Here is a 26,980-nt window from a genome sequence, read left to right on the forward strand (position 1 = left end):
CATCAAGATAAACCATATTGTGAATCATAAAAGAAGTCTCAGTATATGTCATCATACTGAAATCAGACAAAGTATGTTCTCTGAATATACAAAAATTAACAGATATATCTGGAAAATCCCCCACACTTTGAAATTAACCAGTATACTTCTAAATAACCCACTAGTCAAAGAAGAAAGTATTTGAATTGAATGAAAATAAAACTGCAACGCATCACAATAGTGGGATACAAGTAAAGCTTCGTATTATAATTATTCCATTTATATGACATTTTGAAAATAGAAACTTATACAGACACATGGTAAATAACTGGTTGCCAGATGCTGGGAGTTGGGGGAAAGACTAACTGTAAAGCAGGAAAAGAACAGCCTACAACTTCTCTCATGAACTTTTTAGAGGGGTGGAAATATTCCATATCATTATGATGGTGGCTACATGCCTATATATATTTCCTGAAACTTAAAATTGTTGAATTTTATTTTAAAGCAAATTTTAAAAATGAAAATAAACAGGGCAGTGAATAAAATTTCCCAAAGACAAGGACTGCCATATTAGCTGTCAAGTAGATTATATTGGACCTTTACCAGAAGCCCCAAGAGACTGCAAATGAGTGTTAACTAAGATGATGCCTATTCAACACTAAACCTTACTCAAGCAATATTGGGAAGTACAGTTAAAGTTTGGAGCAGCCAGCTCCCCATCTTTTGGTCCACTTCAATATATTCTGACCACTGTATACATTTCACTGCTATAAATAACACAGAAATGGACAAGAAATATCTCATGGACCTACTACATGTGTTAGCATCCTTAGAGCAGCGATGTAATTGAAAATTGGAATGGGGAATTGACACACTAGTTAATTAAAATGGCTGGTAAGGAAAAGAAAAGATTTATGGTTAGCTTAATTAGTTAAATTATTTTGTGCTAATATTGACTATGATAGGAAGTAATGCGAAGACTCTACTGGCAAAGGTTCTAGGATTGGGACGTAGGAATGAGGTGATGGGAGATGACGCCAAGTACAGAACTATATATTTTTCCTATTTCACAAATTTTTTCTTTTGTTTTGCCTGATCTATACTGGTCCCAGGCCTGGGTTTAAAGTTACATGTACCAAAATAAAGTGTTATAAATGCACAAAACACAATATTAATACTACTAAATTTGACAGTGCATATTCTTAAAGACTGTTAGGGGTATGTCATAGCTTCACCCGTAGAGATAAATTAAGGCCTATCTCTAAACACAGGGCCATGTGTCCTGTGATTCTTTATCTGTCAAATCCTGTAATATCAGCCTGTGGGTCAGTCCAAGGAGAAGTGCTAACAAGGCTGCTGTTTTTACTGCCCCTGTGGGTTTATAATACGTCTACTGAGCCAGAAAGGCCAATCATAGGGGAAAGGGTATGGGTCAGAACAGGTAGTAAATGGAAATGGAGGGAATCAGAGGAGATGGAAAAGCACTTACAAGTAGATTACAGTTCTGTGGCAGAGTACAGTCATGTGACCTCCGTGCCAGAGCCTCTGAGCTAGAAAATAACACTCTTAGGCATCCCTCTCAGATCTGATGCTGACTACTTAACTTATGTTGAGAGAAAACTCTGGACCTCTTTTCTGTAGAGAAGGGAAGTTGCTGATATATGAGCTCTACGTGAAGATTTTACCTAGATGATTTGAAGCAACAAAATGACAGTGTTCCAATTGATGGTTCAGAGTAGGGGTAGTTTACTACAGTTACCATTCAGTTATTGGTTTATTGTCTGTAGCTACCATTCTGATCATTTTTCTGATGATTATTGCTAATGAATTATGTAGGTGGAGGATTCTGAACTGTAGAGCTTTTGCACTCTTTGTGGGCATAAAGCAAAACAATATGTTGCTAAGACATCTACCTAGATATAATGGAGAGCGGATTTTTACTGCCTGCCGTAGCTTGATCTAGTCCTTCAAATACAGAGTATGTGAATGTAATGGACTTCATTTAAGGATTTTGGAACACGACCCTTGAAGGAGATGGATTTGGTAGAGATATAATGAATTGATATTACTTATAACTCCTCTCTGGAGTTATGCAAAGTACATTTATGGAAAACTTGTGACACCCAGGCAGAGGTGTATTTGGTATAATACACCAATTGATAATCTTATGGGGCTTAACATTATTTTTGTGTACAAGCCATTTTCCTAAATTGTACAAATGCCACTAATGTACCATGGTCATAACACATGTTGTGGGTTGATTACTATTGCCTCTGCTGTGAAAGATGTTCTGTAGGGATTTTTGATCCTGGTCTTGCGGTACTACATCAGACCAAAATATGGAATGTTCCTGGAAGTTCTTCATGTTGAAAAGAACCTGCTAGTCCAAATATAGACACTAGAGGGAGCTCTTTTCCAGGAGACTGACTACATCTAGAAACGGCCCTGAAGGGAGAGCAAAGCTCTAAATGACTGGACTAATGGAATATTTACTTTCATGGAACATTGTGTCAGTCAACAGTATAGGAAGAGGGCCTGAATACTTACCCAGAAAAGACTATTGAATATTCTACTCAATATGGAAGTTGCTATTTTTTTTTAAATTTACTTAATTTTATTTTATTTTTGGCTGCGTTGGGTATTCGTTGCTGCGCGCAGGCTTTCTCTAGTTGCAGCGAGCGGGGGCTACTCTTTGTTGCGGTGTGTGGGCTTCTCATTGGGTGACTTCTCTTATTGCAGAGCACGGGCTCTAGGCGCGCGGGCTTCAGTAGTTGTGTAGTGTGGGCTCAGTAGTTGCGGCTCACGGGCTCTAGAGCGCAGCCTCAGTAGTTGTGGCCCACGGGCTTGCTTCCTCCGTGGCATGTGGGATCTTCCTGGACCAGGGCTCAAACCCGTGTCCCCTACATTGGCAGGCGGATTCTTAGCCACGGCGCCACCAGGGAAGCCCCGGAAGTTGCTAATTTTAAAGATCAAAGGAGTATCAGAAGCCAAGCTAAGGATGCCAGTATACAGGAATACTACCATTAGCCTAGATTGTGGTAGGACATTACTAGACAGTGTGACCCCTATATTTGTTTTCTAATGGCCCAGGTACCACAGATAGATATAAAGGGGATTATCTTTCCATGGTGCATTGATTGAGATTGGCCAGATAAAGGAGTAACACTGTGTTGACCTGAAGAGAGCATTTTGAACAATGATATCTGGAAGCCAATGACTGTTAAAACCTACACTGTGATATCTGGGATATAGTTAAATTCTCAAACCAGATGGAATCCACAACTTAATTGAACAGTAATCTCTGATCACTACCCTGGTCACTGAATGTGAATGTGCATGAGAAAAAGTTGGTTTTGTTGGGCAAGAAATGGAGAATGGTGCTATAATTCTAATTGACCCTTTACGCCAACCTGGGCCAGAGCATAACCAGTGTGACAGTGAAGGACTTGGAAAGATGTTCTGATAGTCCTGGACCTCTCCCTGATTTGCTGTGTTGTTTATTTCTGTTCTTTAGGTTATCAGTAAAGATTGATGCTGAATAAGGTCTTGGATTTGTTTGAGTCTGACTTGACAGTCCAGTCTTTTGGTCTAACTCAATTTCTCATTTATTTTGTACCACATTGTATATGTAGGGTTGTAGAGAAAATAGGCTTATGTTTCTACATAATTAGGGCTTTCTGCGCAAATTTTGCAGAAACTTGGGACCTCGGCTAAAAGACAAGCATTAGAATTTAATGTATGTTGGAGCAGACAGAGCGGACTGCAGAGAGATTTACTTCTCTGGAGGTCTGTGTTTACATTTCAGGGGTGGGGGTTGAGACCAGGACCTTAAGAGACATCTCCTGGGTTGTAAAGCTGCAGACACTAGTTTATTCCTCCCCAGAGAGATTTTTTTTATGTTCCAAAATGAAGACACAAGTCTTTCCCTTTACTTTTCCAAAGAAGCTCTCAGAAGGAGAAGGAAAACAATTGTCTCTTTTTTCCTAAGTAAATATACAGATTTATACCTTACCTACAGAAGATGGAATTACTTGAAAAATTCCATCTCATTCTCATCACCTTGCTCCTGGGATAAGACCTGGGACCCAGAAGAGCCAGAATGGTATTACCTACTTACCGTATGTAAGTAGTAATAATAATCTGTTCTGCTCCAAGAGACTCATGTTGGCACTCGGCATTAGTAATAAATATAGGTATTAAAATTTTAACAATGTATGGTACAGTCTCAGAATAACCATGCTAATACCACCACCATTAATGTGATTGTTGAGAACAGTTAAAAATAATTTTTTACACATCGTTTCCTGCATTTCACTTCCCATTTCTTATGAGTTCTACATCTGTTTTGTCTGAGCATATAACTATTATATACTGTACACTGTTTTTTAACAGTTTTATGGAGATACAAGTAACATGCCATACAATTCACCCATTTAACATATACAATTCAATGTTTATTAGTATATTCACAGAGTTGTGCAGCAATCATCATAATCAAATTTTAGAACATTTTTGTACCCGATCCTCCATAAGAAACCCGTACCCATTAGCAGTCAGTCATTCCCCATTTCCTCCCAGCCTTCTCCTACTCCAAGTCCTAAGCCCCACAAAGCTGCTTTGCATCTTTATGTCTTTATATATTTGCTGTTCTGGATATTTCCTGTGAATGGAATACTATAATACGTGGTCATTCATGACTGGCTTCTTTCATTTGGAATAGTGTTTTCAAGGTTTATCTATATTATAGCCTGGATCAGTATTTATTTATATATATTGCTGTGTAACATTGAATAGTGAATTGTCCCTTTTTTTAATTGCTTGATTCAGTTTGCTCATACTCTGTTTAGGAATTTTGCATGTATGTTCATAAGAAGGATTGACCCATAATTTTCTTTCCTAGTAATGACAGATGTGGGTGATAAGGTTACCCTGGCCTCATAAAGCTTAGAAGTGTTTCCTCTTTTTCTATCTTCTGAACGATTTTCTGTAAGATTGGTATTAATTCTTTCTTCAGCGTTTTGAAGCATTATTGCTTAAGCCACCTGGACATGGAGATTTCTTTTGGGGACAGTTTTCAATTAGTGATTCCATTGCTTTGTTAGGTTAAGACTATTCAGATTTTCTGTTTCTTATTTCAGTTTGGTATGTTGTGTTTTTCTCTGAATTTGTCCAAAGTTTTGAAAATTATAAATATAAAGCCTTTAATGCTTCTTATTGTCTTCTTATCATCTGTGAGATTAGTAGTGATGTCATATTTTTCATTCCAATTGGTAATTTGTTCTTTTCCTTACTTTATCAGTCTTGTAGGGGTTTATTGATTATATTATTGACAAGCTTTGATTTTCTAAATTACATGTTGGTTTCTTTAGTTCCTTAATTTCTGCTGCTGTCTTTATTATTCCTTCCCTTATACTTTCTTTGGGTTTAATTTGCTGTTTAATATAATTGACATATAAAATTATATTAGTTTCAGGTATATGACATAATGATTATATATTTGTATATATTGTGAAGTGTTTTCTAATTTCTTGATATATACATATACACTAAATTTCACCCTTGTTTTCTAATATATATATATATTTATGCTATAATTTTTCCTGTAATTGTAGCTCTAGTTGTATTTTCATTATCAGTTAGTTCAAACTGCTTTCCAGTTTTCACTGAAATTCCTTCTCTAATCCATTGGTTATTTAGAAATGTGTTATTTAGTTTCAAGTATTGCTTAGTTTCCAAACATGATGGCTTCCTATTTGTCTTTATATTATTGATTTCTGACTCAATCACATTTTGGTCAGAGATAACATACTCAGGATTATATCAATTTTTTAAAAATTTAAGGGGATACTTTATAACCTAGCATATAGTGTAATCAATAAGTTATTTCTTAATTTTTCTTCTTATTTCATCCATTTGATGTTATCTGTTTTTCATGATTTATTGTGTTTTCCTTTATTTCCTGCCTTTTGCTGTGTGTGATATTTTAATGTTCTCTGTTGCTCTGGGAGGGATTCATTCCACTAGTAGTTAGCTTTAATCTTTTCAAAGTTATATTTTTCAACTTAAAAATTTTAAAATATTAATATCAAAAATGCAATATCATCTTTATAATACTTCCTAATCAATATAAGGAATTTAAGGGGCTAGCCCATAGGCAGGACAGAAATATAGTCCTGCCGCATAGCACAGGGAGATCAGCTTGGTGCTTTGTGACCACATAGAGGGGTGGGATAGGGAGGGTGGGAGGGAGACGCAAGAGGGAGGAGATATGGGGATATATGTATATGTATAGCTGATTCACTTTGTTATAAAGCAGAAACTAACACACCATTGTAAAGCAATTATACTCCAATAAAGATGTTAAAAAAAAAAAAAAAGGAAAAGAAACATAGTCCTATTTGGGATCCTTATATCCCAGTGATACAAAGGATTGACCTTTGATTCAAAATGACTTGCTGTATTTTTTCAGAAGTGTGCTTAACATATTGGGCCTCATATGTGCTAGTTTGTAAGCTGATAATAAAGACAAATAGAAGCATTTTCAGTGCAAGATACTCTGGTATCCTGACAGTTAATTTATATATTATACAGGACAGCCGGGTGCAGTACATTTGGGAATGTTACAGCCAAATAAAGACATCTTTACCCCTCTTCTTTTTTCCTCTCCATAGACACATATATCAGGGACCCAGGTCAAATTTCTAGAACAATTGTTTTCAGCCTTGGCTGCACATCAGAGTCACCTGTTGGGGTTTTAGAAATCCCTTTGCCCAAGCTTCACCCCAGAGGAATTAAATCAGAATGTCTAGAGATGACACCGAGGCTCGCGGGCTCTAGAGTGCAGGCTCAGTAGTTGTGGTGCACGGGCTTAGTTGCTCCACAGCATGTGGGATCTTCCTGGACCAGGGCTTGAACCTGTGTCCCCTGCATTGGCAGGTGGATTCTTAACCACTGCACCACCAGGGAAGTCGCAGAAATTGCTTCTTTAATGAGGGGGCAAGATTGGATGAAGATGGGACACAGAAACAGCTATAATTCAGTGAGTGGCGAGTGACCAGAACATTGAAAGGACAAGGAATGGTGCCATAGGAGGACTATATAATGGAGCTATATATTTAGCCTGAAGTGAAGGCAGCAGGTTACTGGGTCAAGGAAAATGGGGATTTTTACAGCAATCCACAGTATTTGAAAGGCTGCTGGTACTTTTGTGACTTCAGAGAACAATTCTAAGAGGAAGTGGAAGTTATGTAGTGAAACAAGTCTTGATTTGGTATCAGAACTTTCCTACATTTGGAGCTCTCAAATAGTTTCATAGGAGGTTGCCACAGGCCCTTGTGTGGATTTCTTCAAGCTCCTACTGCATGCCCTTGCCCTTTCCAATATAATACTGCTCCTTCATGCTGAAACAGAAGTCATCTGAGGTTGTAGAATGGGGCTAGCTAAGGTTGCTTTGGGGAGGAAATTCCATCCTACTCTAATGGCTTCTGGCTCCACTCTTGAAGGGTGGAGGTTTGCCACCATTGGATAACTTCAGAACAATATGCCACTGGCTCTGAGGGCAGTTCTATAGAGAGAATTTTGGAAATGGATTGATTAAGGGCAAATATATACTACCGGAATAAGCATACGTCTTGTGCAAAGGTGACCGCTTTGAAGGTACAGCCCTCATTTGACTACGTAAAAATCAGTCTCATTACTTTATTCTTAGTTTTCATTAAAATCTGATGCTTACACAGAGCACAGTGATGAGAAATTTAAACTCAGTTATGGCATTCAGATTCCATTTGCTAGGTAAAAATTTTGTTACATGCTTATTTTGCCATTGCATGTTGGTCTCTTACCGTTTTTTTCTTGATTTGGAAGCACATCTTCCTTCCCTACTGTTACTCTGCATCTTGTGTATAGTGAAATTCTTCTTTTTTTTTTTTTTTTTTTTTTTTTTAATTGAAGGTGATCTATGTGTGTCTGGAAAAGGTAACATGGTGTTAGGGAAGAAAATTGTCCCTGAAACTTTGTTTTCATTACTTAGCAGGTTTTACAGTTAATGACAGAAGTTTCTCTTGTGGCCTCTCCTCCCAAAGACTGTGCTTATTTTTCTCCGGTAGTTTCATGTGACCTTGTTACAAGCTTCATGTAATTCCCAAATAAATTACATTTACTGGTTTACTTCTATCTAGTATTTTATTGACATTTCCAGATAAGTTTAATAGGATGGAGAGAAACAGTGTTCTCTTTATAGACTCAGTGGGTGATTTGACCTTAGCAGGTTAACCTTATCCTGATGTTGAAGGAAGCTATTCTTAATTAGACTCTATCAGTTTCTCCATTATCACCAAGAGAGCCACTGGTCTGTAATTCTATAAATCTTAATTTGATTGTTTTTCTTTCTTACAGAAGAGCTACCATATTAGAAAAATTGCAATATTTGGAAACAGTTGCTGGTTTTCTGAATACATTGCATATCCTCATCTGTAGCTGAGCCATTTCACACTTTATTTCCTTCAGAAACTCTCAGTTGAATACCATCTGGTCATGGTAATTTATTACTGTGGAATTTCTCAAGTTGCTCTATTATTTCCTCCTAAGAGATTGCTCTCTGCTACTGCCCCACTGATTTTCTCAGAAAGTGCCCTTGGAATAGTCGTTTCCCCACTATCCTGTACAGCAAAGGTCAATGCCAAATGAAACTGAATTAAACTTCTCTGCTGCTTCTCATCCTTTTATTTGTCCTCATTTCAAGTCCTCACTGATGGGGAGAAACTCAGCAGTTAGTCCAACCACTCATGTTGTCTGCTTAGTCCTCATGGTACCTTTTGTCCTGTTACTTTTCAAATTCTTTTTTTTCCCTGACAGTGTATTTTTGGTATTTAATTCAGAAAAAAAAGGCAAGTATTAAAAAAGATATTCTAGATACTTTCAGTTTATTCATAAGTGACTCTGGAATTGTTTCCGGTTTTTTTTTTTTTTTTTCCCAAACTATCCACAGATTTCTCTTTTGACTTGTCGAATAATGAGCCTCTGTATATGTCTCTCATTGCCACTGTCCTTTTCTGTCTTCTAAGCAGCCTGGATAGTTTTTAAACTCCCTTACTTGCCTCTCGGAGGGATGCCAACCATTTTTTTTCTTCAAATTTTTAACATATACTTTTTAAAGTTTCACCCTTTGGGTTAACATTAAGAGATGCCCATACTAATTAGAAAACAGCTTTAATTGTGCCGACATCCCAATTGCTGAGTTCCACTCCTACGCATACTCACCTGCGGGAATTCCTATATGTTATATTAATCTGTTTCTTCTTTTATAACTGCCCAAATAAGCCAAGGTACAGCATATTAATTATTGCTTCCCCACCTTGCACTCTTCTGTCATTCATTTGGATAATAATGGACATAATTAAAATCATTCATTGCAAAAGCCTTCCTAGAAAAGATTGCTGAACAGTAAAGGTTAAAAGCAATTTGCATTATTCTTTCATAGTCTATGGTTAACATAACTTTTTTTTTACACCTGAACTTTGTTCAAATAATTATTTTGTTTATAAAAGGTTACTTAATGTGCATTCAAGTGTAAATTGCTACTAGAAATATATATTTACCTTTATACAAAGTACTGTAGCACAGAATTTTTAAACTCAGGTGTTGAAACATCAAAAGTTGAAACTTTTAACATCTCCCAAGTGTGTTGTAAATATTTACCATTTTAAATTGAAGGAAAAAAAATCAAGTCTTAAATATCACATTCTGAGTATATGCAATATAATCTTTCCTTAAGGTTCAAATACAAATACTACCAGTCCCACAGCTACCCATCTCTGAATAGAGTGCCTTTTGCTCAGTCTGTAAAGTGAAGTAACAGATTATAACAGCAGAGGAAATAAATGCTGATTTTGTTCATTTTATGGCTAGCACATCTTTTCCTTTGCCAGGTAAGGCAGGCTGTTCTAAAAATAAGTTAGGCATATAACTATTTGGTGCTAGTATGGATATGTTCTTTGAATTTTTGAATACATTAAGATTCTGTCCATCCCAAGCTACTTTGTATGTATATGTATATGTATGTGTGTGTGTATGTGTTTGTGTGTGTAAATATATATATATATATATATATGGCCTTCCAAGAAATATCTACCATGTTATAATTCTAAAACCTGTCTTTCTACCTTCATCCCTACCAATTCCCTTTATTCTTTAACATATACAAAATGTAATATTCAAAAATAAATAAGATCTTATTTTTAGTGCCTGCTGTTATAAAAGTTATCCCTCTGTAGTAAGTAACCTTTATGGCTGTGTCAGGCAGTTTACACTAAAACAACTTTCATGATAATATGTAACAATTCACTGAAAATTCCTTCTGGAAAGGTAAGTCTGAGTCTTTTTCTGTTTATCCATTTAGTAGTAAGACTATTTAATAACTATATTGCCCAAGCAGATATTTGTGTGTAGAAAATACCAGTATCATTCTATATTTGCCATGGTTGGAAAGTGGGATTTTCCTGTCTTAGCTGAAGTCCCAACATTTATGTATTAAAACTGCTTGGAACAAGAATATGTTATAAAGTTTGTAGGGCTTGTCTTCTGACAAAATCTCTTTCAGAAAGTTAATATTGTATTGGTTGATGTCTCAAACATATGTAGGTAAATATGTAGAAATATTCATAGGTCACAGTTTAAAGTTACATAAAAACCAGGTGAGGTAGGCATCTCACAGTGCAAGACCTAAGGTATGGACAATAATCAGGGTTCTCTGAAGTCGCCTGTACTTCTTTTTCTAGAAAGTTATTCTTTCACTGGAAAAGTCTTAGGATAGACTTTCTTATGAATTTGATTCCAACTTCACTCAAGCAAGCAAAATTTAGTTCAGGTTTTGGGCAGTTTCAGTCCTGATATTTTCCTCTTCCTTTATTCACTGGTCTTTTCAGTGGAGTTTGGAATGGAGAGGATGCATGTGTTAATAAGCAGGGTTCTCCAGAAAAACAGAACCAACATGATACAAAAGAAGTGTATTATGAGGAGCTGGCTCAGATGACTATGGAGGCTAAGAAGTCCCACAATCTGCTGTCTGTAACTTGGAGACCCAGGAAAGCCAGTAGTGTATTTCAGTCCAAGTTCAAAGGCTTCAGAACCAGGGGATCCAATGACGTACATCCCAGTCCAAAAGCAGGAGAAAATGAGGTGAGATGTCACAGTTCAAGCAATGAGGCAAGAAAAAAGGGGTGAGTTCCTCTTTCCTCTGCCCTTTGTTCTGTTCAGGCCCTTAACAGACTGAGTAATGCTCACCTACATTGGAGAGGGCAATTTACTTTACTGAGACCACTGATTGAAATACCAGTGTCATCCACAAACATTCTTACAGACACACTCAGAAACAGTGTTTCATCTGGGCATCCCATGGCCCACTCAGGTTAACACATAAAATTAACCATCACAGGAAGAAAAGGAAAGAATTGGATGCCAGTGCTTATGTAACCATCTTGCCCAGAAGTATAAAAGGTTTATATATATATATAAGGATTACATGAAGGATTTAAAAATGAAGATGATGAGATCAGATTTCCATTTTGGACAGCTCTCTGACTGTAGTGCCCATTAAAATTTGATATTCCTCAAAGCTCTTGCCTGTATTTTATCTTCTCACTTTACAGGTTCTCCTTGAGTGTTCATCTTGTGGCTTCTATTTCTATATCAGTATCCCCAGCTCAGACTTCCATGCTGGGCTCTAACCCCATATACCTAATTGCCAATTAAATATCTCTTCTTGGGTGATTCCCTGAAACCTCAAACACATGTCTAAAATTGAATTTGCCCTTTATTTCCTTCCCAAACTTTCTTGTGTTCTGTTCTATATCTGAAGTAAATGGTGTTTGGTGCCACCATCTTTTAATTTGACCAAATCAGAAACCTGCGAATCATCTTGCCTTTTCTTTTTCTTGTATTCACGATACCCAATTTATCAGCAAGTACTATATATCCTGCCTACTGTATGTTGCTCTCAAGTCTATTCTCTTGCTTCCATACCTATTGCTTTTGTCTGTTATATCCTGTCTCACTAATTATTGCAGCAATCCCTTTATTTGCCTTCTTACCATCAGTCTTGTTTCCTGCCAAGGAATTCAACTGAAGCTAGAGTGATCTTTCTAAAGAAAGATCACTAATTGGATCTAATTGGATCACTAAAGATCTAATTGGATCATGTCATCCTCTGCTTAGAATTTCTCTGTGACCTTGCATTCAAGTACAAACTCTTTAAAATGAAACACAAGGCCCTATAGGATTTGGCATTTGTTTTTAATTTTTTGTTTTTAATTTTTTTGTTTTTAATTTATCTACTTATTTTTGGCTGTGTTGGGTCTTTGTTGCTGTGCATGGGCTTCTCTCTAGTTGCGGCGAGCGGGGGCTACCCTTCGTTGTGGTGCGCAGTCTTCTCATTGCGGTGGCTTCTCTTGTTGCGGAGCACGGGCTGTAGGCACGCGGGCTTCAGTAGTTGTGGCTTGCAGGCTCTAGAGCTCAGGCTCAGTAGTTGTGGCGCACGAGCTTAGCTGCCTCGTGGCATGTGGGATCTTCCCAGACCAGGGCTCGAACCCGTGTCCCCTGCCTTGGTAGGCGGATTCTTAACCACTGCACCACCAGGGAAGCCCCCTTGTCTACTTTTTTTAACCTCAACTTTCACCCCTCTAAACGCTCCCTACTCATATCAAGCTTCTTTCACTTTCCAGTCCTCATTATGTTGAAAACTAATATGAAAAATTAGGAAGATATTTCTATAATAAATATTTCAAATCCCCCTTTTAAAAATTTCTTTGACTCGCATATCTTCCACTTTTTATTCATTTTTTTCATATTAAAACTGTGTAGTATTTCAAAGGTAGAAGAAGGACCATTTGAGCTATCATCAGCAAGTATTGATTAACTGCATAATTATATTTAATATGATTTATTGGTCATATGATTTATTGGGTGCCATGGATCTCAAAAGTGAATCCATGAAGTGTCTGAGTCTCCTTCATGTTACATACACTGAAGTACAATACCAGTTCATAGATTTCAGAAAGAAGTTACATGTTGAGATGAGTCCTAACACAACCTCTAAGATAGCTAAGCTTTTAGTGATCTAATTGTAGAAATGGAAAATCTGGAAATTCAAATAAGATCCTTCCCCCAATAGTCAACTTTCAAAACATGTGAGCTAATTTTTACCTTAGAGATCACATAATCAGTATTTTTTGTTCTTTGACACAAATATAGTGGTTATATTTATAAAGTGCTCAATTGTAGAATGATGGTGTGCTCAGTTGAAGTCTGGAAACAAAAAGGTTATATTTACCAACAAAAACATTAGAGCTTTTTAAATGAAATTCACTTGTTTTGATGGCGAGTGAGCCTGGTAAAAATAGGAAGAGATTATTGGGGGCGGGGAGGGGTTGTGTTTAACTTTTAAAGATACACAGAATGCTCCATTCCTGCCTGCACTGAAATTTATCAAGATTTATAGGCAGACTAGAAATTGCTTCTCAGAGTGATTATACCTTTTTGAATATCACCTACTGATTTTACAGTAAAAGTCTAGGCTACAAAAGTTGAGAACCCAATTCATTTTACTTGACTCTGTTAACAGTAGCATTATCAAGCATTTCGTGATGTTTCTCTCATATCATATTTTGGGCTGTCATGAAGAAATAAACCTCCACTTGCTTTCATGATAGTAGACAATAAATTGACTGATATAATTCAGTTGAGAAGTTGAAAAATGCATTGAAAATAATGGGGCATAACATTGTAGGGTTAACATTTATTCATAGATGATACAATTAAATAGAACAGGCATTAACTTCAAGGTCAGTCAGTAAAGTAATAAAATTGAATATTTTAATTGAATTGTAATTGCTTCCCATTGATACATGCAAGTAAAGTAAAATAGATGTCAGCTCTGCAAATTATGGTTCTTCCTCCTAATTAATTTCTTAATTCTGCATGGAGTTATCCAGTGCCTAGGTCTTGTTGTGGGTTTATTCATCCACCCAGCTTCCATCAAGGAATGTCTGTAAGTCATGATTAAATGATTAGGTGTCAGGATTTATAGTAAATTTTTCTGCACTTTGAAGAAAATTTTGTTAGTAACTTAAAGTAGCTTATCTAGGTATTTGAATTAAATATACTTTAAATATACTTTATATTTATATAAACATTATTAAATGTTACCATCTCAATGATTATAAAGGTTTTCATAAGGGAGCTAGACACATTGAGACTCATATTCCACACCTGACTGATTCAGGAGGTAAACTGAACAGACTGTTAGGGTTTTGGTGAAGCACAGTTTATGTCCATTCATGACCCAGGCTTCACTAGAGGAGAGACACCTAAATTGAATGAATATAAAAAAGAAACATCTTTTTCAAGGACTAGGATAATTTGAAGCTTTTAGATAAAGTTGAATTGCATGGAAAAAGCCCATGAACCATTGTGGCTTTTTCATAGGCTTTTCACAGCCCCTCAAAAGGTTTTTACATAATATAGTTTTATATAAAATAAAATGGGAATGAAGACATTATAGAGATTTTCAAATTGTATTGAAATTGTATTGGGTCTAGATACTAGCATTTATTCAAAGAAAGAGAAGATTATGCCTTTGGACTGGCTGCATTTACCAGTTAAATAGCTACTGTTTAAAAATTGAAAATAAAATGAATATGTAAGATGGCTTTTAAAATTACTGAGGTGTGTTATATATTCATGTACTCTAAAGTGGTTCCATATAGTAGAATCATTTGAGGGCAAATATATTGGTATATTAGCATCTTTCTTTAGTTGAGTTTAAAAATATAATTGGGGCTTCCCTGGTGGCACAGTGGTGGAGAGTCCGCCTGCCGATGCAGGGGACAACGGGTTCGTGCCCCGGTCCGGGAAGATCCCACATGCCGCGGAGCGGCTGGGCCCGTGAGCCATGGCCGCAGGGCCTGCACGTCCGGAGCCTGTGCTCTGCAACGGGAGAGGCCACAACAGTGAGAGAGGCCCGCATACTGAAAAAAAAAAAAAAAAAAAAAAAAAAAATATATATATATATATATATATATATATATATAATTGGATACTTGTTGATAAAACAAGTAAATTAAACTGAGAAGTTATTTATTTTGTCTAAGCTTTGTGTTAAATTTTAACTCAGACATTGACTTTATTATGTAAAATATTTCTCTCTAAAGCACTTAAAGCGTAAATCCAATGATAAATATATTTTATTGATAGTAATCTGACCCTGACTTTCCATTCTCAATTATGAAGGATCTGCAGTGTCAGAATTCTCTGTGCATATCATCTAGTTAGAAAATACCAAAACCAAAATACATGAGGTAAAGATTAACATCTTTGGGCTTCATAATTATAGATAAGCTAACAGGTTGGGTTTTTTTTTTTTATGTTAAACTGATCTGTTTCTCCAGATGCTTGTTTTAATTATCTTAATAATTGTCTTATTCCATTTAGAGAAATTAAATATCATACAGATTGTACATACAATGCTAAGATGTTTCTAAATGAAGAAACGTGAAAAAATGTGTAAGTGTAATTAATAAAATTAAATATTCAATCATCCATTATATTTATAAAAATAAGTTACAAAGACTTTTCATTTGCATATAGTCTAATATTTATGGAAACATCAGTGTTTTAGGCAGTAAAAAATTTCTTGAGAAAAGTTCCATATCTGAGTGTATTCTAGGGTAGGATGAATAATCTTCCTACCGCATCGCTGACTAATATTATCCCACATGTAATAGTATACCAATTTCGAAGAGATCTCGGAGATCAGGGTGGCTTCAGGCCATTGATTTCTCAAGGACAGGAGCTTGAATTGCTAGGAGTCTCTGGATCTTATCCAAGGAAATATTTTATAAAAACAATTTGAAATGCACGTCTTATGGGCAGTGATCGTGAGGTCCCCAATGACTTGTCACTTTCTAATGAACAGAAAAATGGAAGCAAAGACAGATTGCACTTGCACAGGGTAACCAGCATCAGGAGAAAGTCATTACCAACTACAGTAGAACATGTTAGCCTGACCCAAATATGTATTATTTACAGTGTTGATTTAAAGTAGAAAGATTCATTCAGAACAATATGTACGTTATTGTATGGAATCTAGACAAGCAGTTTCATTATTAAAACTTAGACATTTTTTGGAAAAGAATTATAGTCTATTTAAATAGTATCATCTCATGAGATAAGAACTCCTAAATCATTGTTTATGTGAAGATGCCTACCAAAATCACCAGACATAACCTCTGATAAATTTACAATGTGTCAAAATTGTTTATTTCTCAGTTCCCACATTTCCTTGGTTTTACACGTCCACTGGAATCATCTATTGATGTGTGTATGTGAAATATCCTTACTGATTGGCCTGCCCTGTGTGAAAGATCTAAATCGTCAGACCATGACTCGTAACAGCATCTCATCCTCACCAAACATGGTGCAGACCGTATTACCAAACTATAATGACTCATACATGCAGCTTATTTCATTATTAACTCTGAGAAAAAATGTGACTTTTATTTTAGCTATTTTATAGTTTTACAATAATCTCCTAGTGAAATGATCTATAATGTGTTTCAGAAAAATATTTGAAAATCTTCCTTAAAGTTTTAAATTTCTATTTATTCTAATTGTTTTAGCTCAATAGAATTTTCAGTGCTTATCCTAGGAATAAATAAATTGAAAATATTTCTATGAATACACAAAAATCTTGAAATAATTTTACCAGGGTGTACTTCTGTGATGAATACAGATTCATGTGGAAAAAATGTGCCCAATGTGACTTATGTTTACATATTTTACTGACTGTCTTATCTAAAGGCAAGCCAAATTACTTTACTGCTACATCATGGAATGCAGCCATCTTTGAAATGAGATATTACAGCTATTTCTCTACTTTAACAGTTCAGAACTGGGGCATGATGATTTTGCAATGAATTAAAAGGCTGTAAGGAAAATGGGAAGATTGTTGGCTTGATCTTTCATTGCCCACCTGTATAAAATCACATGCTCTTAAATTCCTTTTCATGCCTTTTAGATAGGCATTTATTTACTCCCAAACCCTTATAGAGAACACAAAACATAAATTCTTAGGTTCAATCATGAGAGACTTTTTAAATGATTTTAATGATGTGTAGCCTGATGCTAAGTGCTAAGGTGATATGTATGTGCTATGTGACCAGTATATATGAGAATCAAGGAATTGGAAGGGTGGCTAAAAAATGACTTCCTGCCATGCTGGCCTTGTACATTCTTGCTCTGAGTTTTCCAAATTTCCACCCCAAACCATGGCAGTAATAGATGAATATATGAAGGAAAAGTATGAAAGAGCTGTGCTGGAAAGCATTATAAACATCTCTGTGAATTAAGAATGAATAGACATACAAAATAATTCAGAAATGAAGCTGTGGGGCTCTAATACAGAGGGTCAGGAAATAAGCAAAAGCAACTGGGAGATCACAGTCCTGTGGGGAAACAGACTGAAAGTGCCCCCTCTGAGGGAGAACCTCAAAGAGATAAAAATAAAACATCCATTAAAGAAAAAGCAGTCAATTAGAAAAATAAATTACTCAAAATGAAATAGCAGCAGTATGATGTGAAAAGTAAACAATTAGAAATTTGGGGTGAAACACAGAGTCATTTAAAAAACAAAATAGTGGGCAGAATAAACTCTAGATGAACCAAGTCAAAGACAGAATGAGTGAAGCAGAAAAAAATAATTCACCCAGAAGACAACATTGAAAGCACAACTTAAAAATATGGAGGATAGGGCTTCCCTGGTGGCGCAGTGGTTGAGAGTCCGCCTGCCGATGCAGGGAACACGGGTTCGTGCCCCGGTCCGGGAAGATCCCACATGCCGCGGGGCGGCTGGGCCCGTGAGCCATGGCCGCTGAGCCTGCGCGTCCGGGGCCTGTGCTCCGCAAGGGGAGAGGCCACAACAGTGAGAGGCCCGCGTACTGCAAAAAAAAAAAAAAAAAAAAAAAAAAAAAATACAGAGGATAGATAGGTAGGAAAATAGCAATATTTGTGTAATAGATGTTTCAGAAAAAAAATAGAAGGCAGAAAAACAGTATTTACAGATATAATGGCTGAAAACTTAGGTTCGAAGAAAGATGAGTTTTGGAATTGAAAGTGCATAGTAGGTTCAGTGCAGTGTAAATAAAAATAGATACCTTGTGTTACAATTATAGAATGTCATAGGTAAACTGAAAATTGTACTGTCTAGCACAGAGAAAATGAAGATTCCTTATATGGGAACCACTGTTTGACAGCGTAAATCTCATTAAGAACAACTAAAGCCTGAAGAAGTAATAATATATTACAACTAAACTGTTATGTGGTGAAGATAGAAAAATAGGACATTATCAGACAGGTAAAAACTAGGAGAGTTTACCACTCACAGATCTTCAGTGAAAAAATAAAGAATGGACTTAAGTCAGAAATAAATTGAATTCCAGGAGAAATGAATGACAAACAATGGTGAGCACAGACACTGTAAAATGTGTTCATAAGCTTACATTTTCTTGCCCAAAATGATGGAACTAAAATTTAACACAGTGATAACAACTTAAATGGTAAAACTTATTTAGTGTCTAGTTAAAAACATGCTAACTTGTTTTGGTCAAAAAGTTGCTAAATGGAATTCCCTGGCGGTCCAGTGGTCAGGCTGCTGGGCTTTCACTGCTGAGGGTGTGGGTTCAATCCCTGGTGGGGGAACGAAGATCTTGTAAGCCTCACGGCATGGCTAAAAAAAAAAGAAAGATGCTAAACATAAATTCTTAGATTAAAAAAATTAAAAAATAAATTCTTAGATTTATATTATAAGGTTCATAAATTCTTAGATATTTAATACTTTAGACTTAAATACTGTGGTTTTGAATGAATGTTAAAAATTACAAGTGATTGGGCTTCCCTCGTGGCGCAGTGGTTGAGAGTCCGCCTGCCGATGCAGGGGACACGGGTTCGTGCCCCGGTCCGGGAAGATCCCACATGCCGCGGAGCGGCTGGGCCCGTGAGCCATGGCCGCTGAGCCTGCGCGTCTGGAGCCTGTGCTCCGCAATGGGAGAGGCCACAACAGTGAGAGGCCCGCGTACCGCAAAAAAAAAAAAAAAAAAAAATTACAAGTGATTACTGAAAGAGTAGAAATTCAGTCTACAGCTTTCTTTTTTTTATTTTTCAGATTAACATGCATTTATTCACTAAATATTTCTTGAAAGCTTACACTTGAAAGTGTTCCAGGCACTGTACTAAGATGAGACCAATGAAAAGGATCACATTTTTAAAAAAGTTTTTATTGGAGTATAGTTGCTTTACAATGTTGTATTAGTTTCTGCTGTACAGCAAAGTGAATCAGCTATACGTATACATATATCCCCTCTTGTTTGGATTTCCTTCTCCTTTAGGTCACCACAGAGCACTGAGTGGAGTTCCCTGTGCTGTACAGTAGGTTCTCATTAGTTATCTATTTTATACATAATATCAATAGTGTATGTATATTGGGAGATTGAGATTGACATATATAGTCTACAGCTTTCTAATCAGCAGAGAAAACAGACAAAATATCCTTTTTGATCCAGTATGAGGCAGAAAGTGGCAAAGGAAAAAATATATATATAAAGTTTAATGTAACAAAAAGTACACAATAAGGTGATGGAAACAGGTCCAGACAAAAAAAAAAATTGTAAAATATAAAAAATTTAAAATCAGTTCTTTGAATTTGTATTTATAAGATAGGATAAAAAATTTCAAAACCCAGTTATATGTATATCAGAAAGACGTTAACAAAAGAAAGCTGGTGTTGTAATGTTGATAAATAGAATATATGATAAAAGTCATGTGGAGATGAAAAGCTCACTACTTCTTGATAAAGGAATAATCCTCCCAAGAAGTTTTAGAAATTATGAATTTGTGTCCATAACAACACACCTCTCAAAAGTATAAAACAAAACTTTCAATTATAAGAAATTATTAAAACCAAAATCATAATGGGAGGTTTTAACCACCCCTTTATTTGAAACTGATGGTTCATGGAAACCAAATATTAGTAAGGTCATAGAAATATGAACAGCAGAATTAACAAGATCATAATTTTTTATGTTTAGGTATAAAATCTTACTTTGCTTTCAGCAAATCCACTTTCCAAGTACAAATGGGGCATTTATAAAATTTAATCATTTATAAGTCACAAACGAGCTTCACCAAATTTTGAAGAATTATCATATAAAGACTACAGTCTTGACCATATGCAATTAAGTTAGAAGACAACAAAAAGTAGTGAAAGTAAACAAACATGTTTTAACACTTACAAGAGTGTCAAAAATGGATGGACCAGAGCCATAGTAATTACTATAAGTAAATCTCATTAACAATGTGAACTGAAAAAAATAAGTAAAAAGTTATCATTCGTGTTAAAATTTGATATACATGAACAATAATAAATATTGTTTTGGATATGTACATTTGTAGTAAAATTATAAAAGCATAGTTGGGAAATAACATACCAACTTCAAAAGACTGAAGGCTAGGGAAAATAGATTGATTAAGGGTAGATACACTGTGAGATTCTGTTATGTTGGTGGTGTTTAAAGAAAAGTTATGGAGGAAATAGGGCAAGATGTTAATGCTTATTAAATCTGGGTGGTGATTACATATATGCTTGTCTCAAATATTTTATTTACCTACTCATTTTAAACATTGAATTGCAAAGGTTGCAAGGGTTGACAGGAATAAAGGAACTGGACAAAGTCAACAATTAGTTCATCAAGTGTTTACCCAGCCAACTGAAATTTTGGTTTTAATGAATGCATCTTGAGAATAAGATTGCTGTGAAAGGAATCAAATAATCCATCTAGTGCTAGTAGTCTGAGTTGTTTCCTTTGGGATTAATGTAATTTAATATCAGTAGGAGAAGAATCCTTAATCTTTATCTGACTTCCCTTTTATTATTCTGTATGTGATTATAAGAAATACCATGTTACAAAGAAGGCATTTGACTAGAAAAAGAAAATTATTACTCAGTTTGTATAATTAATAAGCTGATTGGTTTAAACCAATAATCAATAAAAATAGCCTATTTAAATGAACCTAAGCCTAATACATGTATTATGGATGTGAATAGCTAAAATGAATTCATTCCTTTCATAGCTGACTTGTGGCATGTGATTTTTTTCCTGGCAGGTTAGTTTTGGAATGTGGGAAGAGTTCCTGTTGTCCACAGTAGTCTACCTATACCCCATCACCCACATAAACTCTGCTATTATATCATTTGAACATCTTTATCAGAGATTATGCAAATGCTGTTGGTACTATGATGATTTTTCAGAGTGTTTCTGTTTTTCCTTGGAAAACACTGTCACACAAGTGGTCATTGAAATGAGCTGTCATTTAATTTGGTAATAGTTATTTGTGTCCATATGCTACTAAGTGAATTAATTATATAGGCATACAGTTTACGACTCTTTTATTTTCTACTTTTATTCTCCAAATAAGAAGTTTGAAACAGATAAAATAGAAATGTCAGAAAATTCTCACTGTTGTCCATGAGTAAAAAATAATAATAATTAAAATACCAAGGATTTAAATTTCATATCTTTGAAATGATACTTTTTTTTTCCATCCTAATTACAATTCCTCAAAAATGAAAAAGGGATTGAAACAATGTGTCTGGTAGTTGATGAAGTGCAATTGAAATGAATTGGAATGAAACTTATTTTTCAGGAGGAAGAAAACCAGTTACCCAAGGGCAATAGAAAAGTAAATACTAGTAAGGTACATTTTGCCTTAAAATACACATACACTAGTTTCCTAGGCAAGGAGGAGCCAAGGGAAGGGAAACGTGTCTTTAAACCTCCATTTTAATCGTTATCTAAAAAAAAATTTAACCTTTCTTGGCAGGTTTAGATCCAGATAAACATCTTGGAAAAACCCTGGACCAAATGGAGCCTTATCTCTTAGAGGTAAGAATTTATACTATTTCTCAAAATATAGGCATCTAAAGCAGGAAAATAAATAATGCCATGATATAAAGATTATACAATCAATTTTTAGAAAAACTCAGATACACTGATGATAGTTTTATGAAAAAATTAAACCTCTAGTGGATATGAAAGTATGTTTAAAATTAATTACAAAAGTTATGTCAGCTCGTTGAGCTCACTGAAAGAGTAAGTAAACTATACCTAAAAGGAAATTGTTCTGTCAAGAAGTTTACTTTTGGGGTTCCCTGGTGGCGCAGTGGTTGAGAGTCCACTTGCCGATGCAGGGGACACGGGTTCGTGCCCCGGTCCGGGAAAATCCCACATGCCGCGGAGCGGCTGGACCCGTGAGCCGTGGCCGCTGAGCCTGCGCATCCAGAGCCTGTGCTCCGCAAGGGGAGAGGCCACAACAGTGAGAGGCCCGCGTACCGCCAAAATAAATAAATAAATAAATAAGTTTGCTTTTATTAAAATCGACATTGTTAAGTACTATACAGTACCTGATAGTCTCCATCAGTACCTAATCAGGTGCATTTCCATCAGAAATGTGAGTGGAAACTTCCTTTAGAGATTATCTAATCTAACCTCTTCTTTTTTACCAATTAGGAAATTAATTTGCAGAGTAGTAAATAAATTATCCCAAGGCTTCAAATTACAATTATTTAACGCTTATCATTGTTAAATCTTGAATGTGTTCTAAATATTAAAGAAAGGTTTTGTTATTTTTACTCTTTTCTATTAATTTATTATATTAATTATATTAATATATTAATTATATATTATATTAATTATATTATATATATTAATTTATTATATTATATTAATTATATTAATTTCTGTGACAGAAGTGAACTCCTCTATTATCATTTTTCCCTCCCATGTTCTTCATCAAAATTGTCTCTGGACATTGTTAATACCATTGCTGTGATATGAACTGTTAGCAGGTGTACTCTTCACTAACTGTATAGATTTCACATCTTCTTTCAGACTTATTTGTATTTGATTATTGTATGGCTTATCAATATGTACCAAATGCTTAGAAATCCCTAAAATGCTAATTCCTTCTTTTATTAAGCATTATTAAGCATCTAATATGTGCCAGGGAAATAGTAATGATTAAAATTAAAATGCAATGCTTATATAATTGTGACAAATTATATTTGATTTCTAGATAATTTGGTGTCATTTATTTAAGTCTATCTGATGGACATGATTGCTTTCCATGCCCTTCTGATAGGACTCTTCTCACAGCAGTTTGTTCTGTGGCCAACATATCTATGTTCACATCTATTCACTACCATCAGACTAAATTTTGTTTCTGCAAAAACAATGTGTAGATAAATAATGAAATTAAATTTATGAGGGTGAAAGTAAGAGAACTTCGGAAATGGGAGACTGGAGCTTTGGCAAAAGAGCTTTTGTAAGCTGCTTCTAAAATTTGAAGTGAGTTCTGGTTTCAAGCATGTAGGGATTCTTTGTAGAAAAGGTTAAGTAAAGTTTTAGGATTGCCATGATGTTGATTGTGAATTAACCTGTATGTTATCATATATGTTTAAACACAAAAATGCAGAAATTATTTTATTCAACTTCAGCAAGTTCCTCACATGACCTGGAAATCTTACATTTCATTAGAAAAATAATCTACCCATTCTCTATAATGGTAATTTTATTCCTTCTCCGCTCCTCAAATTTCAAATCCCTTCATATTTTCTCCTCACAACGAGAGGATGACTTGTTTCTTCCTTCACAGAAAAAATAGAAATCATCATCCTGGGAATCCCTCCACCTCTTAGCACCACTCCTTCTAACTGATGCACACTTACACCTATCCTTGCTTGCTGTGATGGGGAGAAGTGTCCTTCATCCTGTCTATGGCTAATCCACTCTCTGTGCTCTAGATCCCATTAGCATCTGCCTTCTTAGAGACCTTGCAATCAACCCTCCCCCTCCAGTATCTTCCTCCTCTCTCTCTTTATGGTCTCCTTCACATCACTGTTGAAACATTCCACCATCTCTCCCATCCTAAAGATTCCCTCCCTCTACTCTAGGTATTTCTCTAGCGACCTCTCTTTATTCTTTGCTTCAAAACCAAAAATTTCAGAAGTGTTATCTGTATTCATAGTACTTCTTCGTGTCTCAGACACCTCATATACCTAGCGTCTTACTTATTTTTCCACCTCTAAATGGGTACAGCTCTAATCAAGATCACCCATGATCTCCAGTTTTACCAAACCCAACAGACACTTCTCAGTCCTTATTTGACAGTTATAAACATTTCTTCTTGAAATGCTTATACCGACATTCGTGATGCCACACTTTCCTAGGTTTTCTCCTTTGCTTCTGGACACTCTTAGTCTCTTTTGCTAGTTCCTATTCTCATCTCCATTTTCAGTCTACAGACTTCCTGGGTGATCTCAGTCACTCACATGACTTTCATTACTAGCTCTATTCTGATAACTCCCAAATATTTCTAGCCTAGATTTCTCTGCTAAATTCTAGTGCCCAAAGGCACTGCAAATTAAATCTCTCCAAACTTGATTGTGGGCTTTATATCTATCACTTTTTGCCATTCCCTTTGTCATCGCCTTAATTCAGATGCCTGTCACTTCAAGCCTAGAGTATTACTGATACCTCCAAATTTGCCTCTATTTTCCATTTTATTTCTCAAAGAATTTATTTTGCTACTGCCTCAAGATCATTGTTCGAATATATTCTACTGTAATTGTGTCACTCACTTCAAAACTTTACATGAGTCCCCATTGCCTACAGGCTAAAATCCAAATTCTTTACACTCCTCTCCCTCACCTACTCTATCCAACCCATTAACATGATCTTGTCTATTCTATCTCCAGAATATATTCCAAATCCAAGCACTTCTCACTGCCTCTGCTCCTACCACCAGACGATAATCATCTCTTATCTGGAATACTCCATCAACCCCCAACTGGTCTGCTTACTTCTGTCATTGCCCTGTTATGATCCATGATTCATACAGATGCCAGAGTGATTTTTTTTAAAGTGTAAATCAGATATATCACTATTTTGTTTAAAGTTTCAGTGGTTTTTCATTTCAATTAGAATAACATCCAAACTCCTGTGAGATCACAACCACTGAGACCCTGTATGATGAGCATTTTATCAATCTTTTGTCTCGTTTTCTCCCAGTCTAACTCACTCACTGAGCCATGGCCACATATGCCTCTTTTATTACTTAAGCACACTTTATTTACCCTTTTTCTCCTTAAGACTTTCCTCTGCTTGAGGGTTTTTTTTCCTCAGACCATCACATGGTTAATGCTTTCTCATAATGTGACAGCTCAAATGCTACTTTCTCAGTTCAAAAGCTCTCCCTGACTACCCCAGCTAAAGTAGGTCTCCTCAAATTACTTTATTTGTTTCTCTGTCTACATGTATATTTTCTGTTGCCTCTCCTCTTACTCCACTAGACTGTAAGCTCCAATAATATTATCAAGATTTTGGCAAAAACATGAGTTCTTTAGTTCTTTCATTCACTTGTTTGTTCTGTCTGTCCATTCATCGCTCTCATCTTTAAATTATTTAACATTTATTGAGGACCTGTTATGTGACAGATGCTGTGGTGAGCACTAAATATACATGACGAATTAAGTAAACAAGATCCTTGTTCTTGAGAAGTTTACAATCTGCTACTGCTGTTTTCAGACCTGAGAGGAAAACTGGGGACCGTGTTAAAAATGCCTATACTCTTTTCCCATTCCAAGAAATTTCAGTTCTGAAGGACCAGGAATTTGACCTTTAAATAAGCACGAGGTAATTTTGACATAATGATCAAATGTATAATCTTCTAGTTCCTCAATACCAACAACATACTTCAAGTCCTATCTTTCTAGATTTCTCTGAAAGAGTGTATGCTAGCAAACAGAATCCAACAGCACATTAAAAGGATCATACACCATGATCAAGTGGGGTTTATTCCAGGAATGCAAGGATTCTTCAATATACGCAAATCAATCGTGATACACCATATTAACAAATTGAAGGAGAGAAACCATATGATCATCTCAATAGATGCAGAGAAAGCTTTTGACAAAATTCAACACCCATTTATGATAAAAACCCTGCAGAAAGTAGGCATAGAGGGAAATTTCCTCAACATAATAAAGGCCGTATATGACAAACCCACAGCCAACATCGTCCTCAATGGTGAAAAACTGAAACTGTTTCCACTAAGATCAGGAACAAGACAAGGTTGCCCACTCTCACCACTCTTATTCAACATAGTTTTGGAAGTTTTAGCCACAGCCATCAGAGAAGAAAAGGAAATAAAAGGAATCCAAATTGGAAAAGAAGAAGTAAAGCTGTCACTGTGTGCAGATGACGTAACACTATACTTAGAGAATCCCAAAGATGCTACCAGAAAGCTACTAGAGCTAATCAATGAATTTGGTAAAGTAGCAGGATACAAAATCAATGCACAGAAATCTCTGGCATTCCTATACACTAATGATGAAAAATCTGAAAGTGAAATCAAGAAAACACTCCCATTTACCATTGCAACAAAAAGAATAAAATATCTAGGAATAAACCTACCTAAGGAGACAAAAGACCTGTATGAAGAAAATTATAAGACACTGATGAAAGAAATTAAAGATGATACAAATAGATGGAGAGATATACCATGTTCTTGGATTGGAAGAATCAACATTGTGAAAATGACTCTACTACCCAAAGCAATATACAGATTCAATGCAATCCCTATCAAACTACCACTGGTATTTTTCAGAGAACTAGAACAAAAAATTTCACGATTTGTATGGAAACACAAAAGACCCCGAATAGCCAAAGCAATCTTGAGAATGAAAAATGGAGCTGGAGGAATCAGGCTACCTGACTTTAGACTATACTACAAAGCTGCAGTAATCAAGACAGTATGATACTGGCACAAAAACAGAAATATAGGTAAATGGAACAGGATAGAAAGCCCAGAGATAAACCCACGCACATATGGTCACCTTATC

At 35.8% G+C, this 26,980-nt stretch overlaps 1 protein-coding gene and 1 long non-coding RNA gene across 13 annotated transcripts in view; both read left to right on the top strand.

The window, feature by feature from the left end:
• DPH6 (diphthamine biosynthesis 6) overlaps positions 1–26,980 on the top strand; it is a 443,901-nt gene that overhangs the window by 121,102 nt on the left and 295,819 nt on the right. For all 12 annotated transcript variants that reach the window (XR_007475334.1, XR_007475333.1, XR_007475329.1 and 9 more), the window contains exon 6: positions 21,904–21,965. Coding sequence is in view for 4 of the 12 variants with exons in the window: in XM_049705488.1 (XP_049561445.1) it covers positions 21,904–21,965 (62 nt within the window). In the remaining 8 variants the exon portion in view is untranslated. The remainder of the gene's footprint in view (positions 1–21,903; positions 21,966–26,980) is intronic.
• LOC125963411 (uncharacterized) lies at positions 6,314–21,897 on the top strand. The gene is made up of 3 exons (XR_007475360.1): positions 6,314–11,195; positions 15,463–15,534; positions 21,187–21,897. It is a non-coding gene; the product is annotated as an uncharacterized LOC125963411 (long non-coding RNA).

The sequence above is a fragment of the Orcinus orca genome, chromosome 2, assembly GCF_937001465.1.
Source record: "Orcinus orca chromosome 2, mOrcOrc1.1, whole genome shotgun sequence".
NCBI lineage: Eukaryota > Metazoa > Chordata > Mammalia > Artiodactyla > Delphinidae > Orcinus > Orcinus orca.